The sequence below is a fragment of the Nicotiana tomentosiformis genome, chromosome 3, assembly GCF_000390325.3.
Source record: "Nicotiana tomentosiformis chromosome 3, ASM39032v3, whole genome shotgun sequence".
In the NCBI taxonomy this organism is placed as follows: Eukaryota; Viridiplantae; Streptophyta; class Magnoliopsida; order Solanales; family Solanaceae; genus Nicotiana; species Nicotiana tomentosiformis.
The window spans coordinates 42,824,603-42,843,101 of record NC_090814.1 but is presented as its reverse complement, the minus strand read 5'-3'; the positions used below and the strand labels follow the sequence as shown (position 1 = coordinate 42,843,101).

The following is an 18,499-nucleotide window of genomic DNA, read 5'->3' as shown; positions in this document are numbered from 1 at the left end:
AAGTGGAAGAGGTCAGGCAGGGCTAGGACCGCAGATGCAAAAACTTTTCGCAGATGCGGACCCGTAGAAGCAGGTTTTGGACGACATGAGTGATGGGGATAAATTTAAGTAAAGTGCGCAGATGCGCAATTTTAGCCACAGAAGCGGTACTTGGATCGCAGGTGCGAAACCCCTGGCAGTGTTATATTTCAAAAGGCTTCATTGTTTTTCTTATTTTGGGTGATTTAGAACTCGGCTAAAGGTGATTTTTGAGAGGGTTTTTGCTACAATTGAAGAGGTAAGTAAAGTTTAATCACTTTTGTTGATAAATATTGACTACCTATTGATTATTATACCTTGATTATGGGAATTTGAAGTGAAATTTGGGGATTTTAGACCATGGTATTGGAGAGTGATTTTTGGTGATTTGAGGGACGATTTGTCGATGCAATTGGATGAAATTAGTATGGTTGGACTCGTAATTGAATGGGTGTTCGAAATTTGTGAATTTTGTCGGGTTTCGAGGTAAGGGCCCGGGGCTGACTTTGTATATTTGATTCAAGACTTCAACTTTATCACTTGGAATTGTTTCCTTTAGCTATTATTTATTGTATTAAGTTATTTTGATTAGATTCAATCTGTCCAGAGCTTGATACGCATGGGAAGGGTTTGTTAGAGCAGTTATCCAGAGGGTTCTTTCTGTGCTTTATGAATTGATTACATCATTGTTATGTACTTGTTAAACTGATGAAACTGTATAGGTCATAGCAGGTATCATTTATAATTCTTGGTTCTTTTACCTGGCCGAGGTTAGTTACGATACGTATTGAGTACATTGGGTCGGTTGTACTCATACTACACTACACTTAATTGTTATCAGTAGCAGGGTTGCTTGTTGAGCTAAGTATGGAGAGATGAGGTAGAGCTGCATTCTTGCCCGCAGTCTTGGCGTCTTATGTACAATAGTTTTTTGTTCAGACATTATTGTTATTTAATTTTCAGACTTGTATTTCCATTGTAGATCTCATGACTCTGTATTTACCAGTTTTTGGGGGATTTACAATATTTTAGCGGTATTTTTTTATATTGAGGCTTCAAACTTTATGTTATTTCTATAAATTCCGTTATTGTGGATCAATATTATTATCTTCGGCTTGCCTTGCAACTGTGTTAGGCGCGATCATGACGGGTTGGGATTTGGGGTCGCGACAAGTTGGCATCAGATCCTTAGGTTCATAGATGTTACGAGTCATGAGCAAGTTTAGTAGAGTCTTGCAGATCAATATGGAGACATCTATACTTATCTTCGATAGGCTACCGAACTATTAGGAAACTTCACTTTCTTATATTCTTGTCCTGCGAATTTGTTATTTTTGAATTTTGAACTTGACTCTTCTACTCTCTCATAGATAGTGAGGACACGTGCAACTGAATCAGGCGGATGGCCACCAGTACCACCAGTTAGGGCAGTGAGAGGCCAGAGCCACGGTAGAGGTCGAGGTGTGGCTTGTATTACTGCTAGGGGAGCACATGTGGAGCCACTAGTCGCTCCATCTGAGGACCAAGTACCAGATGTTTTTGAGCCGACGGGGCCAGCTCAGGCACAGATTTTGATTATGTGCATGTGCCTGGCTCAAGCGGTTTCAGTTCCAGCTGCACCAGCCACTTCACAGGCCGGGCGAGGTGCCCAGACTCCTATTGCCCGTACTCCAGAGCAGTTAGCTAACAGACTCCAAACACCGGGTGTATTGCCAGTTTAGCCAGTTTACACTACTCGGGCCAGGGTTGGTCCGCTTATGAGTGATGAGGAGCAAAAGATGTTAGAGCGGTTTAGGAGGCTCAAGCCTCTAGATTTACGTGGAGCAGATTCAGAGGATGCTTAGGATTTTCTAGATAGGTGTATACAGGTTTTTCGCACAGTAGGTATTTTGGACACCACTGGGGTTGCATGTACTACTTTTCAGCTGACATGGGCAATTTACAGATGGTGACAGACTTTTCAGTTGAGCAGGTCAACCGTTGTAGCACCACTTACATGGCATTAGGTCTCAGTCCTCTTCTTAGAGAAGTTTGTCCCACCGACTCGTAGAGAGGAGTTGCGTAGGCAGCTTGAGCAGCTACACCAGGAGGGTATTGTAAGGCCCCGTAAAATTTTACCTAAAACTCGGGGTTTCGTGGTGCCGAAGTATGCTTATGTGTTGACAATTGTAGGGATTCTTTGCGGCGAGCTTGCTGTAACACTACGTAAATCTGAATTAGTTGTTGATGCATTAAATAAGTATTAATGTGAAGTCATATCAGGATGAGTATGGGTGGAAACCGTTGTTTTGGAATCAAGACCGATAGTGAGGTGCATAAAATTCGATAGAATCGACTAAGTTTATGGGAGGTACGTCTTATAGCCTTAGTCAGTGCAAGGCCATGAAAACTCACGGCCATGACAGTGCAAGGCCATGAAAACTCAGTGCCACAGACAGTGCAAGGCCATCAAAACTCAGTGCCACAGATAGTGCAAGGAACTGTCCAGGGCATCAACCTCAGCACCCCAGATAGTGCAAGGCACTATCCAGGGCATCATCCTCAGCGCCCCAGACAGTGCAAGGCACTGTAATTTTGGCGCCTTTGATGGCGCCTTGCACAATTATTATGGCGCCCCTGATGACGCCTCGCGCCGACGAGGTTTACCCGAGCTATTTTTATTTTCCTCCTCAATTTTGGGACGTGTTCACTTATTTAAAACCCTTACCTCGTTCCCCCACACCCCAAACAAGAAAACCTACTCTAGAAAAGGAAGCTCTAAAGAACCTAACTTCCCCAAGGTCCATCCATCATCCAAGGTAAGTTCTAACGATGATTCTAAGTTTATTTCAATTCTCCAACACCTTCTTAATATGGGTAAATCCTTCCACTCATTAAATATTCGACTGAGACACCATTGTTGAGAAAGGAAACCCTAGAACTTGAATTCAAGAGGAGTGAACTTCGAAAAGGTAATGCTTCTACTCCCTAATCATTTATAACTATGAATTGATGAGTTTTGTTGGGAGGATAGTAAATGGGTTTTATAAAGAGAACCATAAGAACTATGCTAGGGTTTTGGATTGTTGAATTATGATTGTTGTAAATATTTGGGTGATGAGAAATGGTGTTAGTTACATCTATTTGGGATTGTAGAATCACCTATAAGTAGTAGAATGAGAACTTGGTGAAGAAAAGACCAATTACTAAGGGCTATGAGGCTTTACACCATTTGATAAAATTCCCAAGTTACTAAAACATGAGAATTAGTGCTTATATTGGTTCTTCTTGATATATATATATAAATAAATAAATATATATATATATATATATATATATATATATATATATTGACGTAGATTATCGTTGAGCGAGGCAACGAACATCGTGATACTCTTAAAAAAGGGTCAGAGCTAAGGTATGTGAGGCTAACTTTCTACGTTTGGGAATGTTTATGATTCTCCCTAGGTCTCATTCTTATGACTATTACAAATATCCTCAGAAAATAATTATGCCTCTGTTCCATGAATACTTGTAGAACTTCTATTCTCTAGATGACATGTTTTCATACTTCATTCAATATCCCATGAGTCTCAGGTATGACATATCATTTTATTATGAATACATAATCCAATCGAGTCTTATTCAACATTTCTGTATCATGTAACCCAGTGGGGTTCAATATTTCAGTATTATATATGGCAGTGTGACTCTTAGTTCCTTATTTTAAATCCTGAATGTTGAACACCTGTATTTGGTCCTGAGGCCGTAGTTATGTATACGTATACTTGGGCCCGAGGCCGTAGCTTGTGCACATATATATTGAGCCTGAGGCCATAGTTTATCAGATAAATAGGTTGTTCATCATTCAGAAGAGGGAGTATTCATATCCTTACTTCCTTGTTCAGTTCTTAGTTATCAGTTATTAGTTCAGTTTCAATTTCAGTATTTACAGTTCCTTCTTTCAGTTGTTTTACATACCCATACAATTCAAATGTACTGACGTCCCTTTTTGCCCGGGGCCTGCATCTCGCGATGTAGGTAACGATATACAGTTTGACGACTCTGCTTGCTAGGACATCTCGTATTAGCTAGGACTCTGCTTGCTAGGGAGTCTATGAAGCCGTGTCTAGTGGGGTCACTTTTATATGTGTGTGCGCACCACGCATGTAAACATTTGACCACCAAGACATTTAGGATTGTTTTATTTCTTTCATACTCTAGATCGTGCAGTTAGAGTTATGCTTTCCGTAATCCTTCTAAATCGTACGAATTACATATTTCAAAAAATGCCTGCAAAAAGAAAGTACACCACGAGGGCCTCAGCTACTAGCCAGGGGATACGACTAATGATGCTCAGGAGGAGGTCACTCCGGCCCAGGAGTTGCAACGGGCTCAGTGCCTAATGTTTCAGACATGGATGTCAGGGGAGATATCTAGTTGCTTACCCAAATTGTTGCTACTCAGGCTCAAAGGCAGGGGACAAGTGTTGTTGATGAGACGGGTAGTTCCAGGTCCAGGGAATTCCTCAACATACTACCTCCAGCCCTCACAAGGTCCAAAAAGGATGAGGATCTGCAAAACTTCATTGATGATGTTCAGAAGATATTTCGAGTGATGTATGCTACAGACACTGAGGCTATAGAGCTTGGTGCATACCAGCTGAAGGATGTTGCTAACACTTGGTATGAAACATGGGAAGAGTCCCGAGGGGAGGATGCAATTCCTGCAACTTGGAAGGAGTTTGCATATGCGTTTCTTGAGCATGTTCTACCCATTGAGGTCTTGGAAGCTAAGCCTTTAGAGTTTGAGAGACTCAAACAGAATGATATGAGTGTGAATGAGTACTACCTCAAGTTCGTCTCTCTGGCTAAGTATGCTCCGGAAATGGTACGTGATATGAGGGCCAGAGTTAGGCGGTTTGTGTTGGGGCTTTCAGATGACTTGTTTGCTGATGCTAATATAGTTGCTCAGAATAATGACATGACCATTACTAAAATGGTAGCCTTTGTTTAAGGTAACAAAGACAGGTTGAAGGAAGAAGTGCGACGACAGAGAGAGAGAGAGAGGGATAGAGAATTCAGCAAGAGAGCTAAGTCTACAGGAAATTTCAGCCATGAGGGATCTCATGGAGGTGGTAATCGTCAGTTCTTTAGGAAACCAAAATTAGGACCTGCTCCATCTTCAGCTAGAGCACCAGTTCAGAGGTCTAAGTTTAACAAGAAAAACCAGAATTTCAGAGCAGCAGGCTCACAGTCACAGACTAGTGTGGGCTACAGAGGCCTTGAGTACCCTACTTGCAACACGTGTGGTAAGAAGCATCCAGGGGTGTGTCGTTTGGGCACAAATGGTTGCTTGGGGTGCCGTCAACAGGGCCACTTCTTGAGGGATTGTCCATAAGAAGGGCAGAATAATGGAGGCAATGTAGCTCAGTCCACTAACTCAGCAGCCCCTCAGAGCTCTCAGGCCCAACAAGCGCGTGGTGCAACAAAGTCTGGTAATGCAGGCAGTGGTCAAAACCGATTGTATGCGCTGGCAGGACGTCAGGATACAGAGGCTCATGGAGTTGTTGTCATAGGTATGCTAACAGTCTTCACTTTTGATGTTTATGCTCTTATGGATCCGGGATCCACCCTATCTTATGTAACCCCATATATTGCTAAGAAATTTGGGATAGAACCAGAAAAGTTGTGTGAACCCTTTGAAGTGTCCATTCAAGTTGGAGAATCAGTTATAGCTAGACGTATCTATAGGGGTTGTCCAGTCAAAGTGTATCACCGCTTTACTATAGAAGACTTAGTAGAATTGGAGATAGTAGACTTCGACGTAATCATGAGCATGGATTGGTTAGAGTCCTGTTACGCCACAGTGGGTCATAGAACCAAAATAGTAAGTTTTGAATTTCCCGGTGAACCAGTCTTATAATGGAAGGGTGATGGAGTAGCACCTAGGGATAGGTTTATTTCCTACCTTAAAGCCATAAAGATGATTTCCAAAGGGTATATCTATCACCTGGTTCGAGTTAGGGATGCAGATGCTCAGATTCCCACTCTCCAGTCAGTACCAATTGTGAATGAGTTCCCAAAAGCGTTTCTCGAAGACCTTCCCGGAGTCCCTCCCGATAGAGAGATTGACTTTGGAATTGATCTACTCCCCTGCACTAAGCTGATATCTATTCCACCTTATAGGATGGCTCTAGCAGAGTTGAAAGAGCTAAAAGTCCAATTGAAAGATCTTCTAGATAAGGGATTTATAAGGCCAAGTGTCTCACCTTGGGGCCCTCCGGTCTTGTTTGTCTGGAAGAATGATAGGTCTTTGCGCATGTGCATTGACTATCGTCAGTTGAATAAAGTCATCATTAAGAACAAGTACCCTCTTCCTAGAATAGATGATTTATTCGATCAACTTCAGGGTGCCCAATGTTATTCCAATATTGACCTTAGATCGGGGTACCATCAGTTGAAGGCTAAGGAAGGTGATGTTCCTAAAATAACTTTCAGGACTCGTTACATACATTTTGAGTTTTTGGTAATGTCGTTTGGTTTAACGAATGCACCAGCGGCTTTCATGGACCTTATGAATAGGGTCTTTAAGCCTTATCTTGATTTGTTCGTTATTGTGTTTATTGATGACATCTTGATTTATTCCCGTAGCAAGACAGACCATGCAGAACATCTCAGAATTGTGTTGTAGACACTACAGGATCACAAGCTATATGCAAAATTTTCTAAGTGTGAATTTTGGTTGAAATCAGTAACATTTTTGGGCCATGTCATCTCAGGCGAAGGAGTGAAGGTGGACATTCAGAAAATAGAGGCAGTGAAGAATTGGCCTAGACCCACCTCAGTGTCTGATATAAGAAGTTTCTTGGGTTTACCAGGCTATTACAGGCATTTCGTAGAGGGATTTTCCTCTATCTTGTCCCCTTTGACTAGATTGACTTAGAAGAAGGTCAAGTTTCAGTGGTCGGATGCTTGCGAGAAAAGTTTTGATGAGTTAAAGAAGAGGTTGACTTCAGCTCCAGTCTTGACACTACCGGAAGGAACCGAAGGGTTCGTTGTTTATTGTGATGCTTTAGGGGTTGGTCTTGGGTGTGTGTTAATGAAGCATGGTAAAGTCATAGCCTACGCATCGAGACATCTCAAGGCTCACGATAAAAATTATCCCACTCATGATCTTGAGTTAGCAGCTGTGGTATTTGCGCTAAAGATCTGGAACCATTATTTATCTGGAGTGCATGCTGATATTTTCACAGATCACATGAGTATGAAGTACATCTTCAAGCAAAGAGAATTAAATCTTCGTCAGAGAAGGTGGCTCGAATTGCTCAAGGATTATGATGTTGATATCTTCTATCATACCGGGAAAGCAAATATTGTAGCTGATGCTCTCAATCGGCGTTCTATGGGAAGCTTAGCTCATGTTGAAGCAGAAAAGAGAACTATGACGAAGGAAGTCCACCAATTAGCAAGTCTAGTAGTTTGACTTTTGGACTCCGAAGATGGTGGCGTTGTTCTTCAGAACATGGCTGAATCCCCCTTAGTAGTTGAAGTAAAGGAAAACAGTTCAATGATCCCTACTTATTGCAGCTGAAGGAGGGGATTCACAAACACAAGACTACGAATTTTGAACAAGGGGGAGATGATGGTACTTTGAGATACAGAGGCAAACTATGCATTCCAAACATAGATGGGCTCAGAGAGCGGATTATGTCAGAAGCCCACAATTCCAGGTATTCTATTCACCCAGGTTCCACAAAGATGTATCATGATCTTAAGGAGATCTATTGGTGGAATGGAATGAAATAGAACGTAGCAGATCTTGTGAGTAAGTGTCCAAATTGTTAACAAGTGAAAGCCGAACACCAGAAGCCTGGTGGTTTGGCTCAGAGTATAGAAATTCCCATTTGGAAATGGGAGATGATAAACATGGACTTCATAACAGGCTTACCTTGCTCGTTTCAGAAGCATGATCCGATTTGGGTGATTGTAGACCGATTTACCAAGTCAGCTCACTTCTTGCCAGTGAAGACTACGGATTCAACAGAGGATTATGCCAAGTTGTATATCCAGAAAATTGTCCGATTGCATGGGACCCCCTTATCGATCATCTTAGATCATGGTGCTCAGTTCACAACAAACTTTTGGAAATCTTTTTAGAAAGGATTGGGCACAAGGGTGAACCTCAGCACAACTTTTCATCCTTAGACAGATGGCCACGTAGAGCGCACCATTCAGACTCTTGAGGATATGTTGAGGGTGTGTGTTATCGATTTTAAAGGTAATTGGGATGATCATCTACCCCTCATTGAGTTTTCTTATAATAACAGCTACCACTTTAATATTAAGATGGCACCGTATGAAGCTTTGTATGGGCGAAGGTGTAGATCACCAATTGGTTGGTTCAAAGTTCGCGAAGCGGAGTTGTTAGGACCCGATTTGGTCTATCAGGCTATGGACAAAGTCAACATGATACAAGAGCATTTGACGATGGCTCAGAGTTGCCAAAAGTCCTATTCGGACGTAAGACATAGAGAGTTAGAGTTCCAAGTTGATGTTTGGGTGCTTATGAAAGTTTCACTTATGAAAGGCGTTATGAGATTTAGGAAGAAGGGTAAGCTCAGTCCCCTCTATATTGGGCCATATAGAATCCTGCGAAGGATCGGGCAGGTGGCTTATGAGTTAGAATTTTCACAAGAATTAGTTGCTGTACACCCAGTGTTTCATTTGTCTATGTTGAAGAAATTCATGGGAGACCCTTCTCTTGTGGTTCCTACGGAGATTATAGGGGTTAAAGATAGCCTGACTTATGAAGAAATTCCAGTGGCTATTCTTGATAGCCAAATACGCAAGCTCAGAACTAAGGAAATTGCTTCAGTGAAAGTGCTTTAGAGGAATCAAAAGTTTGAAGAGGCTACATGGGAAGCCGAAGAGGACATGAAGTCCAGATATCTCCATCTATTTGAAGAACAAACAAAAAATGTAGAAGGTAATTAACCCTTTCCATTTAGACCTTATATTATAATCTCCATGTCTTTCAGTATTTAGTCAGCTTAGTATTCAATCAATTCAGTAGTCACTCAGTTCAGTATTCGCATATCTCCATCAAACCCGTTTAAGGTCCTGAGTTAGTAATAGTTACAGTCAGGACAATCATTCGAGGACGAATGATCCCAAGGGGGAGATAATGTAATACTCCGTAAATCTGAATTAGTTGTGGATGCATTAAATGAGTATAAATGTGAAGTCATATCGGGATGAGTATGGGTGGAAACCATTGTTTTGGAATCAAGACCGATAGTGAGGTGCATAAAATTCGATAGAATCGATTAAGTTTATGGGAGGTACGTCTTATAGCCTTAGTCAGTGCAAGGCTATGAAAACTCACGGCCATAGACAATGCAAAGCCATGAAAACTCAGTACCACAAACAGTGCAAGGCCATAAAAACTCAGTGCCACAGACAGTGTAAGGCACTGTCCAGGGCATCATCCTCAGTGCCCCAGACATTGCAAGGCACTATAACTTTGGCGCCTCTGATGGCGCCTTGCACAGTTATTGTGGCACCCCTGACGATGCCTCATGTCGGCGAGGTTTACCTGAGCTATTTTTATTTTCCTCCTCAATTTTGGGACGTGTTCACTTATTTAAAACCCTTACCTCGTTCCCCCATACCCCAAACACGAAAATCTACTCTAGAAAGGGAAGCTCTCAAGAACCTAACTTCCCCAAGGTCCCTCCATCATCCAAGGTAAGTTCTAACGATGATTATAAGTTAATTTCAATTCTCCAACACCTTATTAACATGGGTAAATCCTTCTACTCATTAGATATTCGACCGAGACACAATTATTGAGAAAGGAAACCCTAGAACTCGAATTCAAGAGGAGTGAACTTTGAAAAGGTAGTGCTTCTACTCCCTAATCATTTATAACTATGAATTGATGAGTTTTGTTGGGAGAATAGTAAATAGGTTTGATAAAGAGAACCATAAGAACTATGCTAGGGTTTTGGATTGTTGAATTATGATTGTTGTAAACATTTGGGTGATGAGAAATGGTGTTAGTTACATCTATTTGGGATTGTAGAATCACCTAGAAGTAGTAGAATGAGAACGTGGTGAAGAAAAGACCAATTACTAAGGGTTATGAGGCTATACACCCATAAGGTGTTTGATAAAATTCCTAAGTTACTAAACAGGAGAATTAGTAATAATATTGGTTTCTCTTGATATATATATATTGGCGTAGATTATCGTTGAGCGAGGCAACGAACATCGTGATACTCTTAAAAAAGGGGTCAGATCTAAGGTATGTGAGGCTAAATCTCTATGTTTGGGAATGTTTATGATTCTCCCTACGTCGCATTCTTACGACTATTATGAATTTCCTCAGAAAATAATTATGCCTCAGTTCCATGAATAGTTGTATAACTTCTATTCTCTAGATGACATGGTTTCATACTTCATTCAATATCCTATGAGTCTCAGGTATGACAGATCATTTTATTATGAATACATATTCCAATCGAGTCTTATTCAGCATTTCAGTATCATGTAACCTAGTGGGGTTCAACATTTCAGTATTATATATTGCAGTGTGATTCTTAGTTCCTTATTTTAAATCCTGAATGTTGAACACCTGTATTTGGGCCTGAGGCCGTAGTTCATGCTTTATGCATATTTGGGCCTGAGGCCATAGTTATGTATACGTATACTTGGGCCCGAGGCCGTAGCTTATGCACATATATATTGGGCCTGAGGCCATAGTTTATCAGATAAACAGGTTGTTCATCATTCAGAAGAGGGAGTATTCATATCCTTACTTCCTTGTTCAGTTCTCAGTTATCAATTATTAGTTTAGTTTCAGTTTCGGTATTTACAGTTCCTTCTTTCAGTTGATTTACATTCCAGTACAATTCAAATGTACTGATGTCCCTTTTTTCTCGGGGCCTGCATCTCACGATGCAGGTAACGATTTACAGGTTGACGACTCTGCTTGCTAGGAATTCTCGTATCAACTACTGGTGAGCCCCAGTCTTTCGGGGCATTATCCCTTTTTTTTAGTCTTTAGTGTTTATAGTATTTTCAGTTAGTAAGGTATGCCGGGGAGCTTGTCCCGGTAAATAGTTAGAATTTCGGTATTCTTAAAGGCTTCGTAGACTATAGTTCAGTCAGTCAGATGTTAGCAGCCTTTTATGTGTTAGCCTTGTTAGCTACTCATTTACACTTGCAGACTTTTCAGTATTTTCTGCATCTATGATATTTCAGTCAAACTCTTTAGTAGATCATCATGTTATATATTTATATCTAGCCTACAGTTATACCACATGTTGATCCACCCATACAGTTGGTTCGCTCGGTCATATGCAGTCAGGCATCTAGTGCCATGTTATGCCTAGGCCATGGTTCGGGGCGTGACACTTGCGAGCCACGACTCGGATATTTTGGATCTTACAGTGCATTGGGGAGTTTAAGAAAAGTTTTTAAAATACAGGGCATTTCAGCGGTCAATTCTGCGGTCGCAGAACTGATATGCGGACCGCTTATTTGCTGCAGACGAGGCAAAAATTTGGGCAAAAGTTTTGGACCATTATGCGGCCGCATAATCATTTTGCGGGTCGCATAACCCCTCGCCGATCCAGCACAAAAGAATTCCAGAGGAAAGTTCTACGGCGCATTATGCGATCGGAGAATAGGTCTGCGGACCACGGACCGATCGTAGAGTGAGGTAGGGGTTCCCAGTTCCAGAGGGCCATTATGCGGACCGCAAAAGCATTATGCGGTCTTATAAGTGACCATATATCTGCATTGGGGCTTCATTTTTTCTCATTTTTGACCCGACCCTATTTCAATATATTGAGGCAAAGGGTCACTTTTGAAGCAAAAATCTGATATTTTTAGAGAGAGAGATTACCATAGAGTGAGAGGGGAAGTTCCTAAGCTTATTGATCATTAACTCTTGCTCCAAGTTGAAGAATTCACAAGAAAATTCACTAGGTCTTCATCCTAGAGGTAAGGTTCTACTCCCCAGCCCTCAATTTTGTGATTTTACTGAAAATAGGTAATAAGCCAAGCAATTCTTGGGTGTGAAAGTTGTTTATTTTACATGCATATATCATCAAGGGTAGTGGGAAGATTGTTGAGGTCATTTGGGTAAACTTTGGGTAGTGGGATGAATGAATCCACCATAGGAGGTCCTTAAAACCTTAATGCACACCTAGTTTTTTGATAAAATGCTCAAGTGAGCTGGAACTACAAACTCCTTCCTAATTTGTGTTCAATTTTGCTATATCTCTAAATAGATCAATGTTGCTAGGATTCCGGAACTGTGTAGTGAATTAAGAAAAGCTCAAAGCGAGGTATGTTGGCCAAACTCTTCTCTTAGAATTGAACCCCACAATATCCTTGTAAGTCGTGTGATGCTCATTATATATTGATTATTCCAAATAAGCCTTGTGTCAAAATAAATATGTGTTCAATATGCATTCCAAAGATTCTTGTTATATTGAGTCACTGTTGAGATTGTGGTTTAAGTATTGGCTGTATGTTATTATGTTATGATTTAAAAACGTGATTCTAATGAAAGCTATCATGTCAATTGTGTAAGAAATCACATGTGCCTAAGACCCTAAATTGCTCAAATATGTGTTTAAAGTCTTAATTTGAAAGGCCTTGTTGTTGATTATCCATGATGATATTTGAAAGTGAAAGAAAAGAACATGAAATATGGTGTGCGGCCACCGTGCAAAGAATGATATTGCGTCATGGCCATTAGTGCCAATGAAATGAATGATATGAAAAATATTACGAAATGAGTGGTAAATCCTTTTTATAATAAATCTATTGGGAGTATCGTTTAGCCACCGAGGAAGGGTAGGTTGGAACAACCTAACCCCGAAACTACACGTGCCGGTGTAGGAGTGATTGGGTGGTAAATCCCCGTGCTAATGCGATGAGTTTGTTTCCCCTTATATGGGATGAGATTGGTGTGTTGAGATGTTTCCCCTTAAATGGGATGATATTATTGCTAGCGAGAAGTGATATGATGTTGACCCACACGACATTGGGGTGAGACGGCTTAGACGATTGGGCTGAGATCGGATGCTATGTCGCGCACATGGTGGTATTGTGAGTGTATGTCTCGTGGTGAGACGGCTTAGCCGGTCAGGCTGAGATCGGACTCCGTACTAAAACACGGTGGTGTATCGGTGCTAAAGATCTCCCAACTTAAATTAATGAAACTTACTTGAAATTTACCTTTCCCCTAACTTGAAACCTTGATACTGTTTGAGTCTTTTATTGATTTCATGTTTTATTCTCCGTTTACTGTTTCTCATTCGATTGAGAGGGTGTTTAGTTTTACATACTAGTACTATTCCATATGTACTAATATCCCTTTTGCCGGGGGCGCTGCATCTTTAATGGATGCAAGTGGTTCCATAGCAGGTGGTATTGATCAATGATATCATCACACCCTCTCCTTAGCTGACTTGGTAATCCCCACTTCATTTTGGGGTCTTTATCTCTTATCCTTTGTACATATCATTTTGAGGTATAACCAGGGCATTGTTGCCGGCACTATCATAGCACTCTTTTATTCATGTTAGAGGCTCCGTAGATATAGTGTGGGTTGTATCTGTTTTTGGGAAGATTAAAACTAAAAATGTTGTAATCGTATCATCTGTTCCACTTTAACTATGATAATACAATGTACTGTTTTGGAGACTTGTTAATGACGTAACTAATGGAAATGAACTGGTGTTATCCACATGACCTCTTACTGTCTAATTAATGAAATGTATTCTTCTCATATTCATGGGCGGGTGGGGTAGACGACACTACATAGGCTTTCTCGACTGGGCTAAATCTGTTGAACGCCGATCGCGCTCCCCGAGGTTGAGGCGTGACAGGTATGATAGTGACTTAGTATGTGATGAGGTTCGCAGATTTGGATCGTCATGCCGTATGGTTGGTTTCCATTGAGAGGGAGAAGATTAGCAGGTTCATTGATGGCCTCAACTATGGTTTACATTTTAGTATGGCTTGAGAGGTTGCGACTGATGTTAGGTTTGACCAGGTGGTCAAGATTGCTAAACGCTTAGAACTAGTTCGCAGGCAGGAGCGTGAGGAGTGGGAGGTCAAGAGGCCTCATAGTTCAGGTGGTTTTAGTATGCCTCATATGGATGCCAATCCCATTACAACAAAGGTCGTCATTATAGACCCGTTCAGGCAGCTCTCCATGTTCCTCATGGTTCTTCAGTTAGCCACAGTTCCTACAGTACACGCCCAACTCAATCATCATTCAGTGCGTTACCGGCACAGAGTTCTTACCATGCCTCATCTGCACAGGGTTCCTTGGGTAGCTATTCAGATTGTCAGGGTCAGCAGCTCCCTCAGAGGAGAGGTTGTTTTGAGTGCGGGGACTTGAGACATCTCAAGAGAGATTTCTGATGGTAGGCTATAATCTCGTATTTTAGTCATTTATTGCACTCTAATTTACTGCACTTTAATTGAGTTTGAGCTTTAATTGCTAGTGTTCCGCACTAATTATGTATTTTATGACTTGTAGTCGGTTTTCGAGTTATGTAGATATTACAGAATGAATTTGAGCTATTTGGAGCTTTGAAGTCTGAGTAAAAGCCCAAGGGATTAAGCCGGAATCGTGTTCGGGGGTCGAGGACCAAGTTTGGATGTCAAAATTGAAGCAAAATCTGTACCCGGAGAAATTTGCACTAATGCGACGCACTATGTGATGCACTGTGCGACGCGCTAGTACAAATACTGCTGCTTGTGAATTGTTGAGCTCTCTGAAGTTTTCCACTGCGGCCCCTCCTGGCGCATCGCCCCATGCGGCACGCTTGTACAAGGTTTATAGAGTAATTGTCCTAATTCGCGTAGGAAAATGTGGTTTCGTTTGGGCCCGACCCTACTTGGTATAAATACATGTAAAACCATTATTTTTAGGACTTTTGACACATCTAAGACCTAAGGAGGCTAGAGAGAAGGCGGAGAAGCGAAAGCACAAGGGATTCGTAATTCAATCCTCACTCAAGACAAGAGTTTGGATCGTTTTATGCTTTTCTTTATATTTGTGATAAATTACTCCATATCTATAAAGTAGTTCTCTTTAGGGATTGATGCATTTGGTGTATTGATATTTGTTTATGGATATTAATTCTAGTTTTTATGCATTGAAGCATTTTGGGTGTTTTAATTGTTTCATCTATATTCACATATTCATGTAATCGCAAGAGGTATACTTGTGATATCTTTGCATTATCTTGTTGGTTTAATTCATTAATTCTTCTTAGTAATTGAAAGAGGCTAGTTAAATTATTGTTTAGACCTAGTTAGGAGGATAATCGAGAGAGGTTCTCCTAAAACCCAATCCACTACAAACTCTTGCATATCTTCACCGAGCTTAAATTGGTTCACATTGTGAGGTTGAGACTTAATCAAGAGAGGTGTTTCTACTAAACGTTTAAACTAATAATTGAGTGAATTCGAGAGACTTATTTGAACATTAGAAGTGAATTAACTAGAGTGAAATCCCAGACAATTATCTTGCATATATCCAATCAACTCTTATTTTCTCCCATTGATATCTTCCTTGCTTATTTTTGTTGCGATTGTCATAGTCAATTAGCTCTAGATTCTTAGTTAATTTTAGTTTTTAATCACATAATTCTCAACTGTTGATCCTCTTGGATAGAAACCAAGCTATAAACTATGAAAATACTGTTTAACTCCAATCTCTGTGGATACGATATTATATTATACTATATTTGATTAGCGAGCATATTTAAGTGCGTGTTTTGCGCTCGTCAATTTCCCTAGACTATTGAGTAGGGTTCCATAGCAGAGCTCTCAACCTATGATTTAGCACCAACAGCTACTCCACCCGCACATCCAGCTCGGGGTGGGGCTCAGCATGCTTGAGGTCTCCCAAGAAGGGGAGGTCGATCAGGTGGTGGTCAGGCCCGTTGCTACACATTTCCAGTCAGGCCAGAGGCAATTGCTTCCGATGCCGTGATCAAAGGTATTGTTTCAGTATGCCACAGGGATGCTTCGATATTATTTGATCCTGGTTTCCCTTATTCATATGTGTCATCGTACTTTGCTTATTTTTTGGATATGCCCCGTGATTCTTTAGTTATGCATGCTCATGTATCTACATCGATGGGTGATTATATTGTTGTAGACCGTGTGTATTGGTCATGTGTAGTGACTATTGGGGGATTAGGTACGAGAGTTGATATTTTACTGCTTAGCATGGTTGATTTTTACATGATTTTAGGCATGGATTGGTTTTCACCATGTCACGCTATACTGGACTATCATGCTAAGACCGTGATGTTTGCGATGTCGGGGTTGCCTAAGGTTGAGTTGAGAGGTTCCCTGGGCTATGTTCCCGATAGAGTGATTTCATATTTGAAGACTCAACGGATGGTTGGTAAGGGATGTTTGACATATTTGGCCTTCATGAGGGATGTTAGTGCTGATGCTTCAACAGTTGAGTCAACTCTAGTAGTGAAAGACTTCCCGGATGTTTTTTCTACTGACCTGCCGGGCATGCCACATGACACAGACATTGATTTTGGTATTGATCTGGAGACGAGCACTCAGCCTATATCTATTTCACCATATCGCATGGCACCAACAGAATTGAAAGAGATAAAGGAACAGCTTCAGGAGTTGCTTGATAAGGGCTTCATCAGCTACGTTGATTCAGGGATTTCTTGATTTGGCGGGTTATTATCGTTGTTTTGTGAAGGGCTTCTCGTCCATTGCTGTACCTTTGACTAGATTTACCTAGAAGGGTGCTCGATTCAGATGGTCCGAAGAGTGTGAGGTGAGCTTTCAGAAGCTCAAGACTGCATTGACTACAACCCCAGTGTTGGTGTTTCCTACATGTTCAGGATCTTACATCGTGTATTGTCATACATCATGCATTGTGCTTGGCACAATATTGATGTAGGACAGTAGGGTGATTGCCTATGCGTCTCATTAGTTGAAGGCTCATGAGAAGAATTACTCTATGCATGACTTAGATTTAGTAGCTATTGTTCACGTATTGAAGATTTAGAGGCACTATCTATACGGTGTTCATTGTAAGGTCTATACTGAACATCAGAGTCTCCAGCACCTGTTGAAGCACAAGTATCTTAATTTGCAATAGCGAAGATGGTTAGAGTTGCTGAAAGACTATGATATCACCATATTATATCATCCGGGGAAGGCCAATGTGGTGGCCGATGCATTGAGTAGGAAGGTGGAGAGTGTGGGAAGTTTGGCATATTTACTGGTAGTAGAGAGGCCACTAGCCATAGATGTTTAGGTCTTGGCCAATCAATTTGTAAAATTGGATGTTTCATAGCCCAGTCATGTTCTTGCTTGTATTGTGGCATAGTCATCGTTGTTGGAGTGTATCAAGGCCTGCCAGTTTGATGATCCTCACTTGTTAGTGTTGATGGATACGGTGTAGTAGGGTGGTGCCAAGGAGGTTGTGATTGGTGATGATGGTGTAATGCAGCTTAAAAGCTGGTTTTGTGTTCCAAATATTGATGGGTTGAGAGATTTGATACTTGAGAAGGCTCACAGTTCTTGCTATTCCATTCACCCAAGTGTTACGAAGATGTATCGTGACTTGAAACAACACTATTGGTGGCGGAGAATGAAGAAGGATATCGTTGCTTATGTCTCTCGATGTTTGAATTGTCAACATGTGAGGTATGAGCATTAGAAACTAGGAGGGTTGGTTCAGAGATTGGATATACTGGAGTGGAAGTAGGAGCGCATCACTATGTATTTTGTGGTAGGCTTGCCACGGAGCTTGAAGAAATTTGACGCAATATGGGTTATTGTGGACCGGTTGACTAAGTCTGCACACTTTATTTCGGTGGTGACTTCCTATTTTGCAGAACGGTTAGCTCAGATAAATATCCGAGAGATTATCCGCTTGCATGGCGTGACCATTTCCATCATTTCTGACCGAGGCATGCAATTCATATTTTAGTTTTGGAGAGCAGTGTAGCGAGAGTTGGGCACACAGGTTGAGTTGAATACAACATTCTATCCTCAGACGACCGGAAAATCCGAGCGCACCATTCAAATCTTGGAAGATATGTTACTTGCATGTGTTATGGATTTCGGACTTCATGGGATTAGTTTCTTCCATTAGCAGAGTTCGCCTACAATAACAACTTCCAGTTGAGTATTCAGATGGATCCTTATAAGGCCTTATATGGGAGGAGATGTCGTTCTTCGGTTGGTTGGTTTGAGCTTGCGAAGGCTAAGTTATTGGGAATTGATTTAGTCCGTGATGCCTTAGAGAAGGTAAAGTTGATCCAAGAGCGGCTCCCTACAGTGCAGTCCATACAGAAGAGTTATACTTATAGAAAGGTTAGTGATGTTGCATACATGGTGGGTGAGAAGGTTTAGCTTAGAGTTTCATCCATGAAGGGTGTAATGAGGTTCCGGAAGAAGGGCAAGTTGATCCCTCG

The 18,499-nt window shown here is 41.2% G+C and overlaps 1 protein-coding gene across 1 annotated transcript; it reads left to right on the top strand.

Moving 5' to 3' along the window:
• Nucleotides 1-637: 637 nt before the first annotated feature.
• On the top strand, nucleotides 638-5,922 carry LOC108947070 (uncharacterized). The gene is made up of 6 exons (XM_070198315.1): nucleotides 638-646; nucleotides 1,389-1,733; nucleotides 1,964-2,047; nucleotides 4,465-4,943; nucleotides 5,028-5,308; nucleotides 5,402-5,922. Exons 1-6 carry the CDS (start codon nucleotides 638-640, stop codon nucleotides 5,920-5,922), a joined length of 1,719 nt encoding a protein of 572 aa, XP_070054416.1.
• Nucleotides 5,923-18,499: the final 12,577 nt, after the last annotated feature.

Coding starts and splice junctions, on each gene's coding strand:
- LOC108947070 (XM_070198315.1), top strand. Junction 1,734..1,963: donor AAACACCGGGTGTATTGCCA/GTTTAGCCAGTT, acceptor GGCAATTTACAG/ATGGTGACAGACTTTTCAGT. Junction 5,309..5,401: donor CCCTACTTGCAACACGTGTG/GTAAGAAGCATC, acceptor GTCCATAAGAAG/GGCAGAATAATGGAGGCAAT.